At 38.3% G+C, this 20572-nt stretch overlaps 1 protein-coding gene across 11 annotated transcripts in view; it reads right to left on the bottom strand.

Annotated features, from left to right (window-relative positions):
* Nucleotides 1-20243, bottom strand: part of Slmap (sarcolemma associated protein) — a 124342-nt gene extending 104099 nt beyond the window's left edge. For all 11 annotated transcript variants that reach the window (XM_050129383.1, XM_050129382.1, XM_050129388.1 and 8 more), the window contains exon 1: nucleotides 20043-20243. In XM_050129383.1, coding sequence (XP_049985340.1) covers nucleotides 20043-20240 — 198 coding nt within the window. In that variant the 5' untranslated portion in view covers nucleotides 20241-20243. The remainder of the gene's footprint in view (nucleotides 1-20042) is intronic.
* Between the last annotated feature and the right edge of the window lie 329 nt (nucleotides 20244-20572).

The following is a 20572-nucleotide window of genomic DNA, read 5'->3' as shown; positions in this document are numbered from 1 at the left end:
AAAGCGAATAACGTAAACAGTGTCTTCAAAATAAAGTTAGTTTAAAACTCTAGAAAAATCTAATAAAATTTTAGTGATAAGTTCCCCCAAAATTCTCATCAATGAGATAACTTAAGGCCTAAAGAAACTACCAGTGTAAGAACGCAAAATAACAGAGCAAAGTGTGAAGAGAGAAGAGTCCAAAATCCAACTACTCTACTTTACACATTGGCAAACAACACAATTTCAAACACACCTAAATAGAAAATTAAAGTTTTTAAATGATACACAAATTTAACAACCACCACTTTGGCTAAAAATATTCCTGGCAATGAGTAACTACATAAGGGAGGTTATGTAGTAAAAGGTTAATATTTATTGAGTCCTAACTGTGTGCCCAGACCAATATTACTTCCTTTACACATGACTCATTTAATTCTCTTAATCCCTATGAAATACTACTATTATTCCCACAAGAAAACTAAGGCACACTGAGGCTAAATTCTCACCAAATGCCACACAGGTAATAAGAGGTAAAAACATGAGCTATGAACCTGTGCAGTCATTTCCACGGTTACAGCCCTCAGCTTGTCTCAGGACTTCCCACTCTTTCCCACTCTACTACAGTGCCTTCTAAGACACAAGCCCAAAGCCGGAGAGACGGACGGCTCAGCGGTCATGAGCATGTGGTGTTCTTCCAAACCCAGGCCCACACTGCACTTCACCTATTCCTAATGCCTTCTAGCCACATGAGCAGGAGGCATGCATACAGCACACAAACGTGAACGCATACAAAGCAGCCAAACACTTAAAATCCATTAAAGTTTTAAATAAATAATTCTACAGATGAGCAAATTGTTTTCCTACAAAAGACAGAGTTATTTCAAAGTCCATAAGTCTTCAATAGTAGAACGAGTACTGGGAGTCAGGCTTTTCTCCTCATGTGATCCTTTTCAAGAATAATGCTTTTCTCATCTTTATCTCAGGATTGCAGACACAGAAACAGGCAGGTCTCTGTGAGTTTGAGGCTCACTGGTCTATAGAGAGAGAACCAGCCAGCCAAGCCTACAACTTGATTTTGTGGTTGATTTTGTTTTTTGAGACAGGGTTTCTCTGTGTAATGGTCCTAGCTGTTCTGGAACTCCCTTTGTAGACTAGGCTAGCCTCTAACTCACAGAGATTCGAGTGCTGGGATTAAAGGCATGCACCACCACCACCCCACAGCAAAAATTTTTAAGATGCAAAAAAAAAAAAAACTTAAAAAACATCATTAAAATAAAAAACCCAGCATAATAAAATTAAGTTCAGAAGAAAATAAAAACAAATTCTTCAATCTTTCAAGAATAAGTTGCTATCAACAGCATAATATATTTATCTATATTCAGTATACAATAAACATTCTAATTTCTTGCCCTATCTTTTTAAAGAATTAGAGACATACTCATTATAATGACATATTCCATAGGACTTATATTTCATCTACACTTTTACAGTTCATTAAATATTTTTGGTACAGCTGGTGAGATAGCTCAGTGGGTACAAGCACTTGCAACATAGGCCTGATGATTCCATACTTGCACCATGGCACACATTTACCTATACACACATACACATGCATGCATGCACACATGATAATAACAAATTAAAATTAAGCAAATACTTTTGACAATACAACTTATAATATAAACTATATAATATTTCATAACTTTGATAAATCTGCACTTAACAGGTGTACTGAACATATAGAATATTTCTGCAATCAGTCTCTTGGTTAAAACTGCTGTTTCCATCTTATTTTATTTTGTTATACGGTAGAAATATGAAGTACAATCCTCCTTGAATTCTTTGATTCTCCTGCCTCAGCAGCCTCCCTAGTGCCAAGATTTCAGATTTGTTCCAACACAATTGGTTTGAAACTGTTATTAATACATCTGTAAACATTATCTATAATAAGGCTCCTAGGAATGATTATCACTAAATTGACATAACAACTCACATTCATATGATGGTTACTAAAAACAAACTATTCTAAGCACTTCACGATATTCCAATCTGTATTTGGGTTTTTACATACTGATGTTGATTTTGTTACCTTGCTTGGATTAAGAAACACCCTGGAGTAGAGTGAGGCACACTTGGGCTGCAGGGAGGATTAGCTGCCGGGGAAGACTCACTGTGAAGCGGCTAGCACTGTCCTATGAGCTGGAGAATCCAGAATGAACAAGGGAAAGGAGGGGAAAGCTAGATGAGTGCTGGCATTCCCTTCTTGATACACCAAGATGAGGTAGTTTGAATACGTATGGCCCCTCATGCTCATGTGTTTGAAAGCTTGGCCCATAGGGAATGACACTATTAGGAGGTGTGGCCTCATTGGAGGATGTGTGTCACTGTGGGGGGAGAGCTCTGAGGTCTCATGAACTCAAACTAGGCTCGTGTGGCTCAGTCTCCTGCGGCTGCCTGCAGATCAAGATGTAGAACTCTCAGCTCTTTTTCCAGCACAGTGTCTGCCTGCACACTGCCATGTCCCTCCATGGTAACAATGGACTAAACCTCTGAACTGTAAGCCAGCCCCAGTTAATTTTCCAGTATAAGAGTTGTCATGGTCATGGTGTCTCTTCATAGCACTAGAAACCCCAGCTAAGACATAGGATATGAAGAATCCCAGCCACATGCTGCTACATGAACTCCACCATGCCTTCCAGGCCACAACAGACCCTACTCTCTCAAACCAGGAGCCACAACGAGTCCTGCCCTCAGATATCTAGAGAGAGGAAAGTTAACTGACAAGTACATTTGTCCCACGGTATGCTATGCATTTCACAGCACAGATATTCCTATGACAGAGGAAGTGAAGGCTCTGAGACAGCCATGACTTGCCCAAGACCACGGAAAGCGACATAGCCATCCACAGCAACTGGGCTCCACAATCCATGCTCTTAGTCACTGTGCTATATTATTTTAATTTTACACCTTTCAATGACATGATGTTGTCTCGGTATTCACTAAAATATACAATGATCCCCTGGGAACCTTTGTTATATTAAGTATCTGACATGACTCTGATATTTGAAACCACTTGTTTTTAAGTCAGTTACAGCTCATACCTGTAATCCCAACACTAAGGAGAAGAAAACAAGAGAATACTGAGTCCAGGCAAACCTGAGACATGTGTACACACCAAGATCCTGTCACAAAGAGAGAGAGAAAGAGAAGAAGAAGAAGAAGAAGAAGAAGAAGAAGAAGAAGAAGAAGAAGAAGAAGAAGAAGAAGAAGAAGAGGGGAGGGGAGGGGAGGGAGGAGAGGAAGAGGGGAAGGAAGGAGAGGGGAGGGGAGGGGAGGGGAGGGGAGGGGAGAAAGATTAAAGAGAGACAAAGAGAGAAAAGAGGATGAGGAACAAGGAGAGGGGAGGAAGGAGAAAGAAGGGGATAGAGGAAGGAAAGCAGGCAGTATGTATATACATACATGCATGTAATAACAACGAAAAAGAGGCCATTTACTTGAAAGAAATAAAGAAAGAAGGAGTATATGGGAGGGTTTGGTGGGAGAAAAAGGAAGGGAGAAATTATTTAATTATATTATAATCTCAAAAATAAAACTCTTGGCTAGATGTTATAATACACACCTTTGATCCCAGCACTCAAGAAGCAGGGCAGAGAGATCTCTGTGAGTGTGATGCCAGCCTGGTATACACAGTGAGACCTTGTCTAAAACAAACAAACAAACAAACAAAAAAAAAAAACCCTAAATCCTAAAATGGACCCGAATAGGTATTTGTTCAAAATGCTGATATACAAAGGTGGATATGATGGTACCCACCCAAATGCTAAAGGATGAAGCAGGAGGATTATGAGGTAGAAGCCAGCCTGGGCAGGACCCTGTACAACAAAATGAAAACAAAATGTACAAAAAAAAATAACCAACAAGGATATGAAAAGATGATCAACATTATTACTTACTAGAGAACTGCAAATCAAAATCTGAGCTATCACCTCATACTCTCCTGACAGCTGCAGTTTAAAGATAGGAGATATCTCATATACTGATAAAGTGTAAAGTGGTACCCACTTTGAAAGACATTGGCCGTTTCCCAAAATGCTATACATAGTGTTGTGAACTATTACTTTAACTAGGTAAAGAATCTCACTTTCTTTTTCCTTTGTTCTCTTCTTCCTTCTCTTCTCCCAATCCTAGATTCCTCCTCCTACTTATTCTCTCTGCCCGCTAGCCCCGCCTACTACAGGGATCCCTTTATTGCCCGGCAATAAATTTAATTTTTAATATACGTCAGCTCAAATCCAGAGTCAAAAGATGCTAAGCAAATACTCTTACACTGACATACATTTGTGGCACGTGGCTATTTATACTGTCAGTATATTAGAAAGAAATAAATCCACACAATTCTAAAGAATTAACTTTTTAAATGATATGAAGAATTATAAAATATCCATTCAGAATTCACAACAGCCAGGCTGGGTATGTAATCAGCAATAGAACACCTGCCTAGTATACATAGTGCCCTATGTTCAATACATGACACCTCCATTGTAGTCAATTTAAGGAATATACAATATAGAAAACAAAAATATGGTTTAAGAAAAACAAAACAGATAAAACAATTACCAAAAAAATCTAAGGAAGAAATGGGAAACCTAACTACAACAACCCTGACTGATTCAGCTGAACCTTCACAGTGAAGAAAATGGCACTGGTTTTTACTTTGAGGCACTAACTCATACGAAAAGTATAAGGAAATCAATAAAAGCAAAACACATGTAAATCACTAAGAACGCTGGTTTTCAAATATTCAATCAACACAATTCTTACAAATTTTTGCTCTTTAATGCAAAATGCTTTGTTGCTAGAGTAAGAACACTTGCTATCTTTTTAAATAAGATGCCTGCAGGCAATGCAGTTAAAATAGGAGCTCAAGGTGCAAAACTACTTTTGAACACAGCAAAAATATAAGACACAAAAACAGACTTTGTATTTCTCATGCCAGAATACTTTCATAAACATTATTTGAATCTAGTATATAAAACAAAATTTGAAATCATTAGATGATGTCACGGTATTAATCAATTTCAACTTTAAATTTCAGTAAAGAATATGAATTGAGAGAGCTCTACTACACAATGAAATTAGAATCTTCTGAGGATGTAATCTGAGCCAATTTAAATGCTATGCCAAAAGGCTTAAGGAAAGTTTGGAGTTTCCTGGTAATAATAGAGGTTCATGTAACAGGGTTTTTGAAAATTATATTGAAAACACTGAAATAAACTTCAAAAAGCTGTTGTAATTGAGGAAATTATTCAAACCTTAACTTTTCTCAAACTGTTTTTCAAGACTTAGAAACCCAGTTTCGTGTAGCAGCAGAGTTACCCTTTCCAAAGGAAGTGACAGTGCAGATTCTGGGTGTTGACATCCACTGTTGTGCAAAGAGTACTGAAGCTCGACGAAGCGACAGCTCGGCAAGTCAGACTAGAAGCTGGACGCGGAAACGCACACCTGCCAGCCCAACCCCCGGGAAAGCTGAATGAGGATATCAGGAGCTCACCACTAGGCTGAGGTTTTTATTATTGCCAATGTAAACTAATAAGCACCCCAAGCAGTTCCCGAAAGCCTCTCACTGCCATACTTTGCACATGGTAGGCCTGAACTGTATCTAGTTTTATGCATACAGATTTTCAGAGTCTCCACAGATTTTTTTTTCCCCAATGGTAATACAAAGATAAGTTCCAAATTTTCAAAATTCGGGACATTTTAAAAAAATGATGAGAGTATCATCTATGGCTACTGACTTTCTAGTTCATGCTGTACACAAAGCTCAACATTCTAATGTATTTCTGACATCTGTGGCTCACAACCCATAAACACCATATGTATTTACCTCAAGATCCCAACTGACATGTAAGCCTCGGAAGTAATACCTTTTCCCAAGCATATTTCTTCTCATGCGTATGGACAATCAACATAGCAACAATTAATTAATTAAAATAGCAACAATTAAAACCAAGAACAAACAAGTTATCAACAAGTACAATACACAAGGCTTTCAGAACAAAATGCTTAATTATACTCTATACCCCCTCAATCAAGCAAGCATTTTCAGAGTGATACCATTCACTAACTCAGTGAGCTTCTAAATCTACAACTGAACAGCCCTAAGCCACTGAGAAGACAGCTCTGATAGAGCATAGATAGGGATTAAACCCTCAGACCCATAAGGATTGGTCTCCATGCACTATTTCTAAGTAAGACTTTGGAAAAGTGATATAGGATTGTGAGGGCTTTGAACTAATGAAAAGATTAATCCGTTAAAAGATTTTATTGGAAGATGGTGGAAAGTGTGCCTAACAGAAGTGGGTTACCCAGGGTCTGCTTTTAAGGGATATATCTTGTCCGCAGCCTCTTCCTCTGATATATTTCTGTTGCCTAGTCGACATGAGGTGAGCAGAGCAGCTTTTCTTACTTACCATGTCTTGCTACCATGATGTTCCTAAAAACAATGGAGCCAACAGACCAAGAAAACACACTCATAAATACCATAGAGCAAGGCACCTGTAATGGCTCAGCTGGTAAAATGCTTTCCTTACATGCACAAAGCCCTGGGTTTGATTTCCAGTACCGGATAAACCAAGTGTATTGGCACATGCCTGTAAATCCAGTCAGTGCTCAGGAGGTGGAGGCAGAGCAGGAGTTCAAAGTTATCTTTGGCTACATAGTAAGCCTAAAGCCAGCCTGGGCTACATGGAACTCTACCTACTATCAACAACAAACAGAGATCAGAACATAAAAGGATAATATATATAACATCATAATATCTCACCTATGTGATTTTTCTATTGTATAGTCTATTAGTGGTATGGTTTGGATGCTGAATATCTCACACGCCCAGGTATTAAAGATGTGGTTAAATGGATGGCACTATTGAGAAGTAAAGGAACGTCTATACTGTAGGACATATTAGGAGGTACATAGATCCCTGCAGAAATGCACTTAGGGAATGGTATGTGACACCAATCACCTCTTTTTCATTTTTGTTCCCTGACCATGAATAAATCGCTGTGTTCATCTACACACTTCATACACAAAAAACAACAGCAACAAAAACAAGAACTAAACAAATACTAGGAAACTGAACAGTACTTTTGAATGAACAGAAGGTCATTGCAGGTATCAAGGAGGAAATTTTAAAATTCTTAGAATTAAATCAAAGTAATAGCACAATTTACCAGAACCTCTAAGATACAGCTAGAGAAATTCTAATAAGAAAGTTTACATATAAAGGCTCCTATTAAAAATTCAGAGACAGCTCAAAAAAATCTAACCACACACATTTATCTAAACTAATAGATCAAATTATAAAAGTAGAGATGAAAACAGAGATGTTACAAGTGCCAATGAAATTCAAGAATTATTAGATAATATTTTGAAAGCTATATTCCAAGAAATTGGAAAATCTAGAAGAAATGAGCAAATTCCTAAATATATGTAACCTACAAATTAAATAAAACTATAAACTTAAACAGACCCATGACAAATGAGATTGAAGCAATAATTTTAAAAAGATACACACACACACCAAGAATAAAACAAAACAATAAAAAGCAGTGAAAGATTTACTGCTGACTTCTACCATGCTTTTAAGAAAGAAACAACACCAATGCTCACCAAACGGTGCCACAAAACAGAAAGCAGTATTACAAGTCTCATTCTAAGAAGCCAAGATCATACTGATACCAAATAAAGGAGAATGCAACCCAAATGGAAAACTACAGACCAACTGCCCTGATTGACCCAGAAGCAAAACTCTCAATAAAATACTTGCAAACCAAATCCAAGAACACATTAAAAAGGCCGTACATCATAACCAAATTGGTTTAATCCCATTGATGCAAGTTTTGCATAGTACATGCAAATTAATAAATATATTACAGCATATAAATACACTTGAGGACAGAACTCAAATGATCATTTGGCAAAATTAACATCCTTCATGACAGAAGTCCTAAACATACTAGAAACAAAAAGAGTCTATCTTATCCACAATGAAGGGGATATAGATAGATAGATACATAGCCTATATCCAACATTATACTAAATGTAAAAAAAAAATCACAAAAATCAAAAAACACTTCCTCTAAAATTTAAAACTAGTCAAGAGTATTCCAAGTCTCCCTGTAGTCTAAGTTAAGAAAGAGGTATAAAGGATAGACACAGCAAAGGCAGAAGTCAAATTATCCCTATTTACAGATGGCAAATACTTAAAAGACCCTGAAGACTCCACCAGAAAACTGTTAAGTCTGATACCTCAATATCAAAATACAAAATTAAGACCAAAATCAGCAGCTTTCCTATATCCAGCAATAAATTTGCCAAGAAAGAATTTTTTAGATCCTAATCACAATAGCTTCAAAATAAATATACACATAAGTAAATGCCTAGTAATAAATATTACCAAGAAATTAAAGACTTCTACAACGGGCACTTTAAAACTGAAGAAACTAGAGGGTAGAGATATGGCCCAGTGGTTAAGATCACTGGTTTCTCTTCCAGAGGATCTAGGTTCAATTCCCAGTATCAACATGGCATCTCACAATTGTCTGTAACTATGGCTCCAGGGGACTGACTCTCACACAGACATATGTGTATAAACGCCAATGCACATAAAATTAAAAAGTCAACCAATTAAAACAACAACAAAAAAGACTGAAAAGACTGAAGACACAAGCTAAAGGAAAGGCCCATCCTCTATACTCATAATTTAACAGTATGTGAAAATAGATGTATTACTGAAAGGTTACTACAGAACACAATCTCCTTTAAAATTCCAAGAGTGATCTACATAAATATAGAAAATCCATACGGAAGACCTCACACAGCTGAAAGAACCCTCGGTATAAAAGTGATCCTGGGAGTATTATAACACCTACACTTGAATCGTACTACAGAGACAGAGCCAGAAAAGTGGCAAACACAAAGGACAGCATGGTGCTGGCATGGGGACAGACATGCGGGCCAGTGAGGATACAGAAATAAACTCACACTGCAACAGTTTCCTAAGTTTTCACATAGACGCCAAGACATACATGGGAAAAACTGACAGGCTGCTCCACAAACGGTAATGAAAAAGTAGCATGTCCACGCACAGAAAACCGAAACTAAATCCGTATTTTTCACCCTATACAAAAATCAAAAGTGGACCAAAGGCCCAAACGTGAGACCTGAAGTGTGAAAGCTGCCGGGGAAAGAGAGGAGAGAGAACTATGAGGTGGAGCCCCAGAGAGCCTGGAAAGTGCTGTGGTAGCCAGGGAAGCAGCCCAACTGCTGACAAACGAGATGGCATGAAGGAAAGAGCAAATCAACACAGCAGTCTACAGGACAGACGAGAACTCTTTGCCACACCTAGGTTTATAATTCCTCCAGTAAAAACAACGAGCCAATAATGAACCGAACAGACAATTCTCAAAAGAAGCACAAACGGTCAATAATACTTTTTAGGGTGTTCAATACCTTGGCCATGATAAAAAATGAAAATTAAAACTGATTTTCTGGTTGGTTGACTGGATTCTAATCTTTGAATTTTGTTTCCTTTTTCTGAGGGAAATAATATATACTTGATACTAATTAAAAACCTATTACTTTACCACATTCATAAGTTCATAAATTTAAAAGAATTTTACTAAATTTAGCAAACTCTACAACAGATAGATACTCAAGGGAAAAAAAAACTCTCAACAATGAAAATCATATTTATAAATTGAGCATGGTAGAACCTGCCCAGCACTTGGGAGGTAGAGGCAGGAGGATCAAAGTCATCCTAGCTACATAATGAGCTAGACCAGCTTAGACTACATGAGGCTCTGTCTGAGAAAAAAAAAGAGAAAAGAAAAAAGCACACTTACAGAAAATCGGAGTATAAGATATTACTGTATAAGCATACCAACTAAACCAAAAGGGAAAAAACAAGCTGAGGACCTACCTATTAAGTGTTTTTACATGAAGTGTTTTACATGAAGAATTCTCATTCAGTCCTAGGACGTGAGCGCTACGATTAGCCTGCATCTCGTTTTCATTTGCTTGTTCACTTTACTTGGGTCAGCAGTCTAGGAACTGAACACTCTCCACCCTAGACTCTTGGACAGATGAGGAGAACTCAAGCACAGCTACTCCACAGGGTGCACAGCTGCAAAGCCCCACAGCCACTATCCCCAACAAGTGCACCCTGAGCTAGGTGCTCACCTGCCCCAAAGACAGACAGCAGCTCTCCTTCCCATTCCCATATCAGTAAAGTCTGCAAGACATTTCCCACAATTTATTACTCTCTTTCAGGCCTTTCCGTCTTAAATGCTTCCTGTTCCCTAAGGCTAGAATCCACTGCTCTTTTCATCCAGCCTGCAAAGCCCTACCCGCTCTTTAAAGAGCGACTTAAAAACAGCATTCTCTGAGAAGCTTTCTTCATTCCTCCCACATTTTCTGCCCCCATTTCTGGAGGAAGCAATACATGACTTTCTCAGCTCCCTGGAAACAATGATTCACAGATACATCTACTGGTGTTTGGCATTCTAATTCTTTTTTATAAAAGTTTCTACTGGGCTCTGCACTACACCTGCAAGCATTAGACACTGAGATACTAGTTGGTCTGGAATAAATAATGGTCCCAAACTAAGTTCAACAGTAATTTAAACTAAACCTTTGCTCTTCTCAAAAACAATAGTGTCTTACCTGCTCTGTATTCCTGCAATCATCACAAAATCCTAGGGTTATCAAAATTTTTATACACTTCCCAGATTCAAATTAGGCTTTTAAACTGTCTTTAACTACCATTTCCTCAGTTCTCACATTAAAAGCCTAGCACTGCTGTGCTAAGATTTTGTTTGTGCTCTAACTATAAAGCTCGCCTGAGGATCAGAGTGTGGAGCGAGCCATAGAGGCTGGGCAGTGGTGGCGCACACCTTTAATCCCAGCACTGGGGGACAGAGGCAGTCGGCTCTCTGTGAGTTCAAGGCCACGCTGGGCTACACAAAATATATATTTCTAAAAGAGAAACAGAGTTCACACCTTTGATCCCAGCACTAGGGAAGAGGAGACAGGAGTGATATGGCTGGGTGGGGAGTATATTATAAGGTGAGGAGGAGCACAGAGCATTCAGCCTGCATGGGGACAGGATCTTGTCCACTCTGACCTGAGGATTCCTAGAAGAAAAAGGTCTCTGTAGTGGTTGGCTCCTTACTCCTCTGATCTTTCAGCATTTACCCAGATATCTGACTCCAGGTTTTTATTATTAAGACCAATTAAAAATTACACAAAACACAGCAACTTCTCAATAGTATCAGAATTGGTGTCAGTAGTAAATATTTTAAAATTAGAAACAGCTTCTCCATCTACTAACTTATTAAAACAAAAGTCCAATAGTGATTAAGACATTCACACTAAAGGAACAGAAAGAAAATTCAAATACACTGCAATTGAAAGCTGGGAATGGTGGCTCAAGCCTGTAATCATAGCACTCGGGAGAGGAAACAAGATTGCAAGTTTGAGACCAATCTAGACATTACAAGACACGGTCTCAAAACATAACGGGCACCGCAGCATGCACCTGTAATCCACTACTGCGGAGACAAAGACAGGAGGTTCCTTGACACTCACAGGCCACCCAGTGAAACCTAACTGGGGAGCTGCAGGCCAATGAGAGACCCTGTCTCAGGGGAGGTGGATGGTATCCTGATAATGACAGCCAAGGTTCTCCAGCCTTCATAAACACACACACACACACACACACACACACACATGCACACGCACCACACACTTATTTAAGAAAGAAAGAAATTAAGAAAGAAAAATGTTTGCTAACTTATACATCTAAGTGGATATATGCAATAAAAAATTATACACCAAACTAATACTACCTCAAACGTAGAAAATGACAGATATGAAGGATGAATTTCTTTTAATCCATATGCTTCTCTATTACTTAAACTTTTATGAGCACATATTACTATTATTTAAATAGCTAAAAATATGGAAAGACTTGAACATCTATATTGAAAAGTCTTGTCCAACTGGATCAGGTAGAACAAGTGGTTAGTAACACATGCAAATAAAACTACAAGCATGAAAGTATTATGAAAATCTAATGCACAAAGTTTCTTCAGGTTTAAACTTAAAATCTACCACAAAGTATATATATATTAGGTCAAAGAACACAATCAATACTAATCATTGAAACCGTACATGTTTCCAAGTGCCAATGCTTCCTTTTTAACTTTTATGTACTAAAGTGTGTGTGTGTGTGTGTGTGTGTGTGTGTCCAAGTGAGTGAATTCGCTGTAGACTGTACAAAGGCCCTATGTTCTTTATCTGAACTAATGCTTAACACTGTCCAACTCCATGTTGACTAGAATTGCCTTAACTCGCACTCTTCCTGTCTTGAGCCTCTGGAGTGCTGAGATTACATGCAGTCACTACACCCTCTCTCTAAAGTATAAAAATGTACACAGTGAAAATGGAGAGGAAGGGGACCAGTGGAGGTAGGGAACAGAGGAGATAGATATGAGCAAAGTACAGTGATATACACTATGAAAAATGTCATTATGAAATCCATATTTTGTATGCAAAAAAATTGTCAAAAATAATTTTTAAGACAGAAATCTTTAATAAATTAAAAAATAATAATTTTTAATTTGTTCCCCAAGACTGTTACATTCATTTGCACATGTACCTAAACTCCAATATAAGAAAAAAACATTAGAGGTAGTAGAGATAAGTTTAGAAAAACATTAGCTGACTCAGAGAAATGGGTACTGAATTCCTTCGGTTGTTGAAAATCTGTAATGGACAAGCTTTTGGTTATAAGCCACAAACAAAAGCTTAAATTACCTTTTAAGATAGCAAAAGAAATACTAGGAGTGGTGGTGCACACCCACCTTTAGTCCCAGCACTGGAGGCAGAGGCAGAGGCAGGCAGATCTACTGAGTTTGAGGCTAGCCTGGTCTACAAAGTGAGTTGTGAGGCAGCCAGAGCTTCATGGTGAGACCCTGTCTCAAAACAAAACAAAACAAAACAAAAAAACAAAACAGGCAAAGCTACATAGTGAACCCCTGTCTTGAAAAAAAAAATTAAATTAAAAAGATGCAAAAGACAGTAAGACGATTTTATTTCAACTGTTAACTATTATGTCCATAGAAGATAGTTCAAAGAAAATATTTAGCATTTTGGCTTTTATTCCATGGGTTAAAAAAAAAAAATCTAGATTCTACTTCAAACTCCCTTTATTACTACTACTTGTGCTAAAATAGTTAGCTCTAAACATTAAAACTCTAGGTTTAAAAGAAGCAGCTGTAGCAGTTTTCCTTGCTCCTAAACATGCACACAGAAAAACTGAATATTTAAAACATACTTCCCCAAGATAGTATTATATTGTCTAAGAATGGATATAAATAAGCTTATTAGTTCAAAACTAATATCACCAATCACAAGTTTATATAAAAGCCCAAAATACTTAGCAAAATACCTTGCATATTACAAGTTCTCAATAAGTAATGATTTGTATAGAGTACATGTTGGTAATTAAGTCCATAACTTCAAATTGAACACCAGCGTGAATGACCTTCTGCCCTCCAACCCTCCAAGGGTTTGTGAACTACAGACCGCTGCATTGTTCACATTTCACTCACTCCAACATCTATGCAGTGCCTACCCCTTGTTCTCAAGGGCTCACATCTGGCAGGACAATAGAGCATTTGCATTACACTTATTTTGTTGTCTGTGTCCCATAATGAAGTTATAGTCAAAGTTCTATGGGAGTAGAGAGAAAGCAGCCATCCATTCTTCAGAGAGAATCAGGGAAAGTTTCTCCCTGGAACTAAGCCTCAGGCATAAAAGGGAAAGGTCATTTTGGAAGATAAAAAGGCAGAAAAGGCATTTGTTTTAAAAAGGAACAGTGAGCAATGTCATATTTACTGGTAAGCCAAGTTTGAGATGACCGGAAAAAAAAAAATAAAAGAAGGGGGGGGGGGATGAAAGACAAATTTTAATACTAAAAATTAACAGAGCAAGGATCGAGATTTTTTTTGAGCAGGAGTATGGAGTATTTGTTTTCCCCTAACACCAGAGAAACACATGAATCCCAGAGAGTAAAGTTTTTAGAATAAATGCTACCCTTTCCCTCTCCCCATCCACACTTTTTTCCTTTGGAAATGCTGAGGATGGAACACAGGGTCTCATGAGTGTTCGGTATGCATTCTACTACGGAGCTGTACACCAACCAGCCACATTTGTCTTGATTCAAGTATAAAGTAATTGCCATTAACAGACAATCTCTTTGCCGGACATTGGTAGCACATTCCTTTAATCCCAGCACTCAGGAAGCAGAGGCACGCAGAACTCTGTGAGTTCAAGGCCAGCCTGTTCTACAGTATGAGCTCCAGGACAGTCAGGGCTATACGGAGAAACCCTGTCTCAAAAACCCAAAATACAGAAACAAAAACCAAAGGACAAAACAGAACCAACCTCATGTCAAATTGGGCAGCGCACAGCACTCTAAGCACCAGGGAGACTAAGGCTAGACTGGGTGAGAAGTTCTGGCTAGCCTGAGCTACATGACTAGACCTTGTCTCCAAAGCCTCTAATCCCCCAAAAAGAACCAATCTCACAATCTCTCTAATGATGAACATTCTACTCCCTGCTTACCAGAGAACGAGTCTTAAATGTAAATACCATTTAAGAAAATGGAATAGGAACCTAAGAAGGTAAAGAACAGATATGAGGCCAAGCATGGTAGAGCACAGATTTATTCCCAGCATTCACTAGGCAGAGGTAGGTAGATCTCTTTCAAGACCAACCTGGTCTATATAATGAGTTCCATGACAGCCAGAACTAAAGCTCACTATGTTTAGTGAGACCCTGTCTCAAAAAAAGAAAATAATGAATTTCAGGAGTATCTGCCAATAACTAGATGGGAGGGGATGATCAAGTATATAAACTATTCAAGTTACTGTGTATCATGTGTGTGCACTGACAACAGAAACCAGAAGAGGGTGTTGGATTCCTTGGGTCTGGAATTAAAGATAGTTGTGTAAACCACCATATGTTTACACCTTGGCCCTCTAAAAGAGCAACCAGTGCTCTTAATCACTGAGCCATCATCTTGCCAGACCTTACGATGTATTTTAAAAACTAGATAAATTAGCTTAAATATTTCACTGACTTTTCACTATCAAAAAAAGCATCTTGAAAGGAAATACAAATTCATGTACCTTAAATATAACTTGTCAGATAAACAACTTTGTCACATGAACTAGCACTTGTCAGAAAACTTCCTACTTCTATTAATAAAAATATCACAGAATTCCATTAAAACAAACATCTAAACAAAATAAAAAAAAAAAAAAGCAATGAATACATAATCTGACACTCTCTCAAAGGTTCAATCCAGGATCTTGGCAGTCATGTTTAGATATGTCAAGGAAAGAAGCAACTGGCTGTCTTCCTTTGCAGTAACTTCCTTGTGCTGTCCCTGGAACACATAATCTCATTCATGCTTCTATGCCTTTTCTTAAGCAATTCCTCCCACCTCGTTTCCTTGATTCACTCTTATCTACACATTGCCTTTTTTTTTTAAAGTCCTTCAGTCTAGTTGAATTTGCATTTCATCTGTGAACTGTTATCTATGAAACTGTCCCTAAATCTTCAGTTGTTAACAAAAAAATTCTATTAGACAAGTTAACCTAATACACCACTCTGTCTGTCTGTTTGCTCATGGCCGTTTAATCATTTTCATTTTTACTACCAACCTGGAGCTTGTACTTAACAAAATCACATCATGATTAAGATGTCACAGTCTTGGGATGGCAGTTTATGGGGTGGCTTCTGTAGACAGCAAGACAAGAATCAAAATACCTGTGCTCAAATCATGGCTCTACCATTTATTTGCAATATGAACTCAGGGGTGTTAACCTAACCTATTCTCCCAATGCCTCATTTTCAACATATTCATGAAAGAAAAATAAATACCTAGCACAAAGTTGAAGATGAAGTTAGTTTAACGTGTAGAGCAGAGGTTGGTTCTCAACCTTTCTAATGCTATGACTCTAATCCAGTTCCTCATGATATGATGATCCCAACCATAAAATTATTTCATTGCTACTTCATGACTGTAATTTTGCTACTATTATGAATTGTAATGTAAACATCTGATATACGGGATATCTGATATGTGATCCCCAAGAGGTCACGACCCATAGGTCGAGAATCACGGATGCAAAGCATTTAGAAGAACGAGACATGACACATAAGTTAAGCTATAATTTCTTTGCTCCAGGTCCTTTCTGTACACAATACTGTATCACTTTTCTTAAATAGTGATTTTGACTGTTAGGTGATCTCTATCTAAAACACTCTGTGGCCTTTTTTTTTTTTTTTTAAATATACAAGTCTTGCTATGTAGCCCAGGCAAGCCCAGAACTAACAAATAAGACCATCCAAATATGTCCACTCATAATCCCTTCTGTATAACTACCATGTGAATACATTTACTTGCTCAGTGACATTTTTGAGTCAACTGAAGAACTATCTATTATCTGCTATAAAATTTGAAGAGTTTATAGAGTCCACAAAGGAATAAAAGATACAAAAAATGCAGGCAAAACAGCTGTTAACATCCCTAAGATGAATTAAGTCTAGTAAACACCACACGTCGGGAAAACTGTAACTCATTCTTCATGAATTTAACATTAAAAAGCATTACTTATGTATCCTTAGTAATACCCACACTCAAGCCCACCCATGGCTATATCTTTCTTTTGCCTGATAAACTCCAAGTTTACTTCAAAAGCAAACCTTGAGATTCCCATTTGCCTGCACTTGGCCAGTTTTTCTAAACTGTACATCTATGAGCTGAATGACCAAAGCTTTCAAATAACCAGGCATGGTAGCTCACACTTGTAAGCCTAACACTAAGGAGGCTGAAGGAAGAGCACTGCCTTGAGTAGTCTTGCATAGAGTGATGTCTATGCATAGATCATGTCTCAACATTACAGAGCACATGCTTCAAGCATTTATTACTTTTTCCAGCTTTAACTAGGCCTCCCATAATGGCAACTGCAGAACAGGTCGCCAATAAAGTCAATCAAAGGGCATATTACTCCAGTTTCCTACCTCCATGGCAAAAGGCCTATTGGGACAAAGTTATCAACTTCACTACCTTCTGCTTTTAAAATTATTTCTATATCTGCAATTGTATTAGACAATTTCTAGACTTGGGATGCAGCTCAATTGGTAGAGTATTTCTTAGCTTGTACAATGTCCTAGGTTCAATCCTTAACATCTATAAACTGGATGTAGTGGCAAAAGCCTGAATTACCAGCACTTCGGGTATGTATTGAGTGTGGAGTGAGTTCAGCATACAAAAGACCCTGCCTAAAAATGAAAAGAAACTTCTTGTTACCTTGCTAGACTCCACAGCACAGCAGTGGTTCACAAAGCACTGTTTGGGGGTCACTCTTGCCTTCAAACACCCTCCCTACTAAATACTGAGGCTTTAATCAAAGCAAAGCATGGTGTACTAAGTGATTTGCATATTGACCTCAATCCCTAAAACAGTAAAGGAGCAGTGGGCAGGGCTCAGTGGTACAACAGGTGTTTCATGCACACAAGGGCAAACATTTCTTTCCTATGACAAAAATAAAACTTTAAGTAGGCGATACTATCCACAGATAAGAAAACTAAGACTTGGAGGTGCTTAAAAACAAACTTTCCTGAAATGCTATCTAGGACTGGATTCTTGTATTTTTACATACCATAATTTTCAAGGAACATATATTAGGCATGGGGGGGGCGTTGCCATGAGTCTATATAGGAGATTTCTTAAAACCACAGAAGTCCTACACAATAAATAGTGGTCAAACTGGTTTGGCTTTCTTTCTATCTCCCAGTTTCCGGCAAAGAATATATGCTCAATAAAAACCTGTCTGTCTAAGGCAATACTTTAAAATTAATTACTAAAATAATTTGTTCACAAGGAAAGACCTAACAGCTTGTTTAAACTAAATTAGGTGGTTATAAAGATCAATAATTACACAAAATATACCCTCAAGTCCTAGGTGTCGTTTTAGCCAATAACACAAAAAGGAGGGGGGGGAATGAAGATGGGAAAAATAAACCAAGGCTACCCTTCAAAGAATTCTCCCCACCCCTCTCTCCACCTTGATTTTCTGAGACAGGGTTTCACTATATACCCCAGCTAGCGTCCTTAAACGCACTAAGCTGTCCAGGAGGATGACATGCTTGTGCCACTGGGCCAGACACTGTTTGTCAAACAAGAACTGCAGTTGCAAAGCAGGCACTGTACGCAGATCTGCTGCAGGTTAGGCCAGACCTGTTTCCCAAGGACATAAACAGGAAAAATGTAAGTCGGTTATATTAAGACACTAGTTGTCAACTAATGTTGGAATTCAAAAAGAACTCTGTACTCATTTACAAAGAATCACAGGCCATCTATGAAAGAATGCACCCAAATCTTAGCTTTCAGGGGTTATAAAAAAAAAAAAGAGTTGGTTTTATGGGTTAAAGGGCATCTCGTGTAACTCAGAAAAAGTTAGTAACTTCTCAGTTCTCATCCCACACACAGAAAAGGTTGTAAGCATTATGCAAGTACACAGCACTTGGGGATCTTTTCCTTCTTCCAAAAAAAAAAAAAAAAGTTTATTTTGTAATTCCTTAATTCAGTGGCTACACAGTATTACTTTCTTCTCTGGAGGCTCAAGTTTCTTTCATTTCAAAACACCACTCTTGAAGATAAATTCTCCTCTTAAAAAAAGAGCAAGACTTAATCATGTCACTCAGAAAGAGGGGGCAAAAAGTCAGAAGACAAAAACTGGAGACAGCTCTGTCAGTCTTATGTAACTTACTTTAAGTTGGAATTAATTCAGTAGTTCAACCAAAACCTCGGGTTTAGGCCCCAAAATGAACTCTTTAAAATATTCTCCATACATACATTTTTTTTTAAAAAAACTAAAAGGGTCTTATTTTTTTTAAATATATGCAACTAGCAAGGTACAGTGCCAAGATAAACTGGATTAAAAATTAAAAGCAAGGCCAGGCATAGTGAGTGACTTTTAATCCCAGCCCTTGGGAGGCAGAGGCAGGCAAATCTTCTAAGCTTGAGGCCAGCCTGGTCTACAGAACAAGTTCCAGGCCAGCTGGTCACTGTCAAAACAAAACAAAACAAAAAAAAGGAAGGAAGAAAAGAACAAAAGAAGAGATGGAGGAGGAAAGAAGCCCAGGAATTCTTATTATAAGTAGTATATAATTGATACTATTGGATATAATTTAAGAAAAATAAGCTAGTTTATTAATACTAATTTTTGTATATCATCGTGTAACTACACATTATCTACCAAAGAAATTAAAAAGTAACTGTCAAAAGCAATAGTTTCTGTTCATCCAACTTGTAAACACAACTCTGAAAATGTAGCAATTAATCCAACCTAGTTATATTGCCTTTAATTTTTACCAATTATTTCAGCAGGTGCAAATAAGTATCAAACCTCACAAAAACATATCAAACCTTACAAAAACATTAACTTTACACAGCAATTATCCTACCAGGCGGGCCCTGAATGGGATTCAACTACCAGCTACGTATTAACTACATTTCACCACGGAGACACTTGAGCCCCGTGTAATCGTGGCCGCAGATTCCGGCATCGCTTTGGGAACTGCTATTTGCTTAATCAAGCACTGAACTGCAGGTTCACCTTTCTAAAAGGACCGAAAGCGAGAGGTCGAGTTTCACTATCTGCTATTCCTAGACGAATTAGGGTTTGGGATTTCAGTGGGAATGACCAAGTTATCAAGAAGCCATCGCCCTACAGAGACATTTAATAACAATACCTTCTCTGTCTTTTATTCAACCACTTCGATTTAAATTCCCACGATAATTCAGACACACAAAAAGCTGATTCCACGGCCTCTGGGAACAAACCCTGAGATCCTGCATACCTTACACCTCTCAAAGGGGGCAAGGGGAAAGAAAAGGCTGTAAAACATGGACGTGACATTACCTTGCTCGTCTTGTGATCAAACCAGACGAGAGCATGGTTCCTGGACAGCACTTTGCAATCAAAGGTGGCGTTATTTTGCGCTGGTCGACAGCGTGCCACCGAGCGGCCAATCTTGATGGGCTCGTCCAGGTAGACATGACGCTCCTGAAACGGGTGCGAGTTCGGGCGGCAAGTGAAGATGGCCAAGGCTGACGGCATCGAGGACAGGCTGGGGGGGTGTCTCTACCAGGGACAATGAGGAGCTCCTCCAGGTTCGGAACGCTCTTCACAAGCCTATACCCCTATCCCCCCAAAATTTTTAAATTAAAACAAACTGCGCATTGTCTAAGCATAACCAGTGAACATCAACAACTCTTCAAATGGGCAGGAAGACAAGCCAGCGCAAACCCCATCACCTCCTTTAAAACACTGAGGCTCCTTGACCAAAAAAAGTCCCCTGCCAGCCGTTTTCAGTCCATCTTCCCTAGGAAGAAAAGGCTCAAACATTGGGCAGCTTCGGCCAAGAAAACTCCTGGAAGACAGTTTGGGGA

The sequence above is a fragment of the Alexandromys fortis genome, unplaced genomic scaffold (genome assembly GCF_014885135.2).
Source record: "Alexandromys fortis isolate MF-2015 unplaced genomic scaffold, M_Fortis_MF-2015_v1.1 scaffold_320, whole genome shotgun sequence".
Lineage (NCBI taxonomy): Eukaryota > Metazoa > Chordata > Mammalia > Rodentia > Cricetidae > Alexandromys > Alexandromys fortis.
The sequence above is the reverse complement of the archived record's forward strand: the minus strand, read 5'-3'. Positions and strand labels throughout refer to the sequence as shown.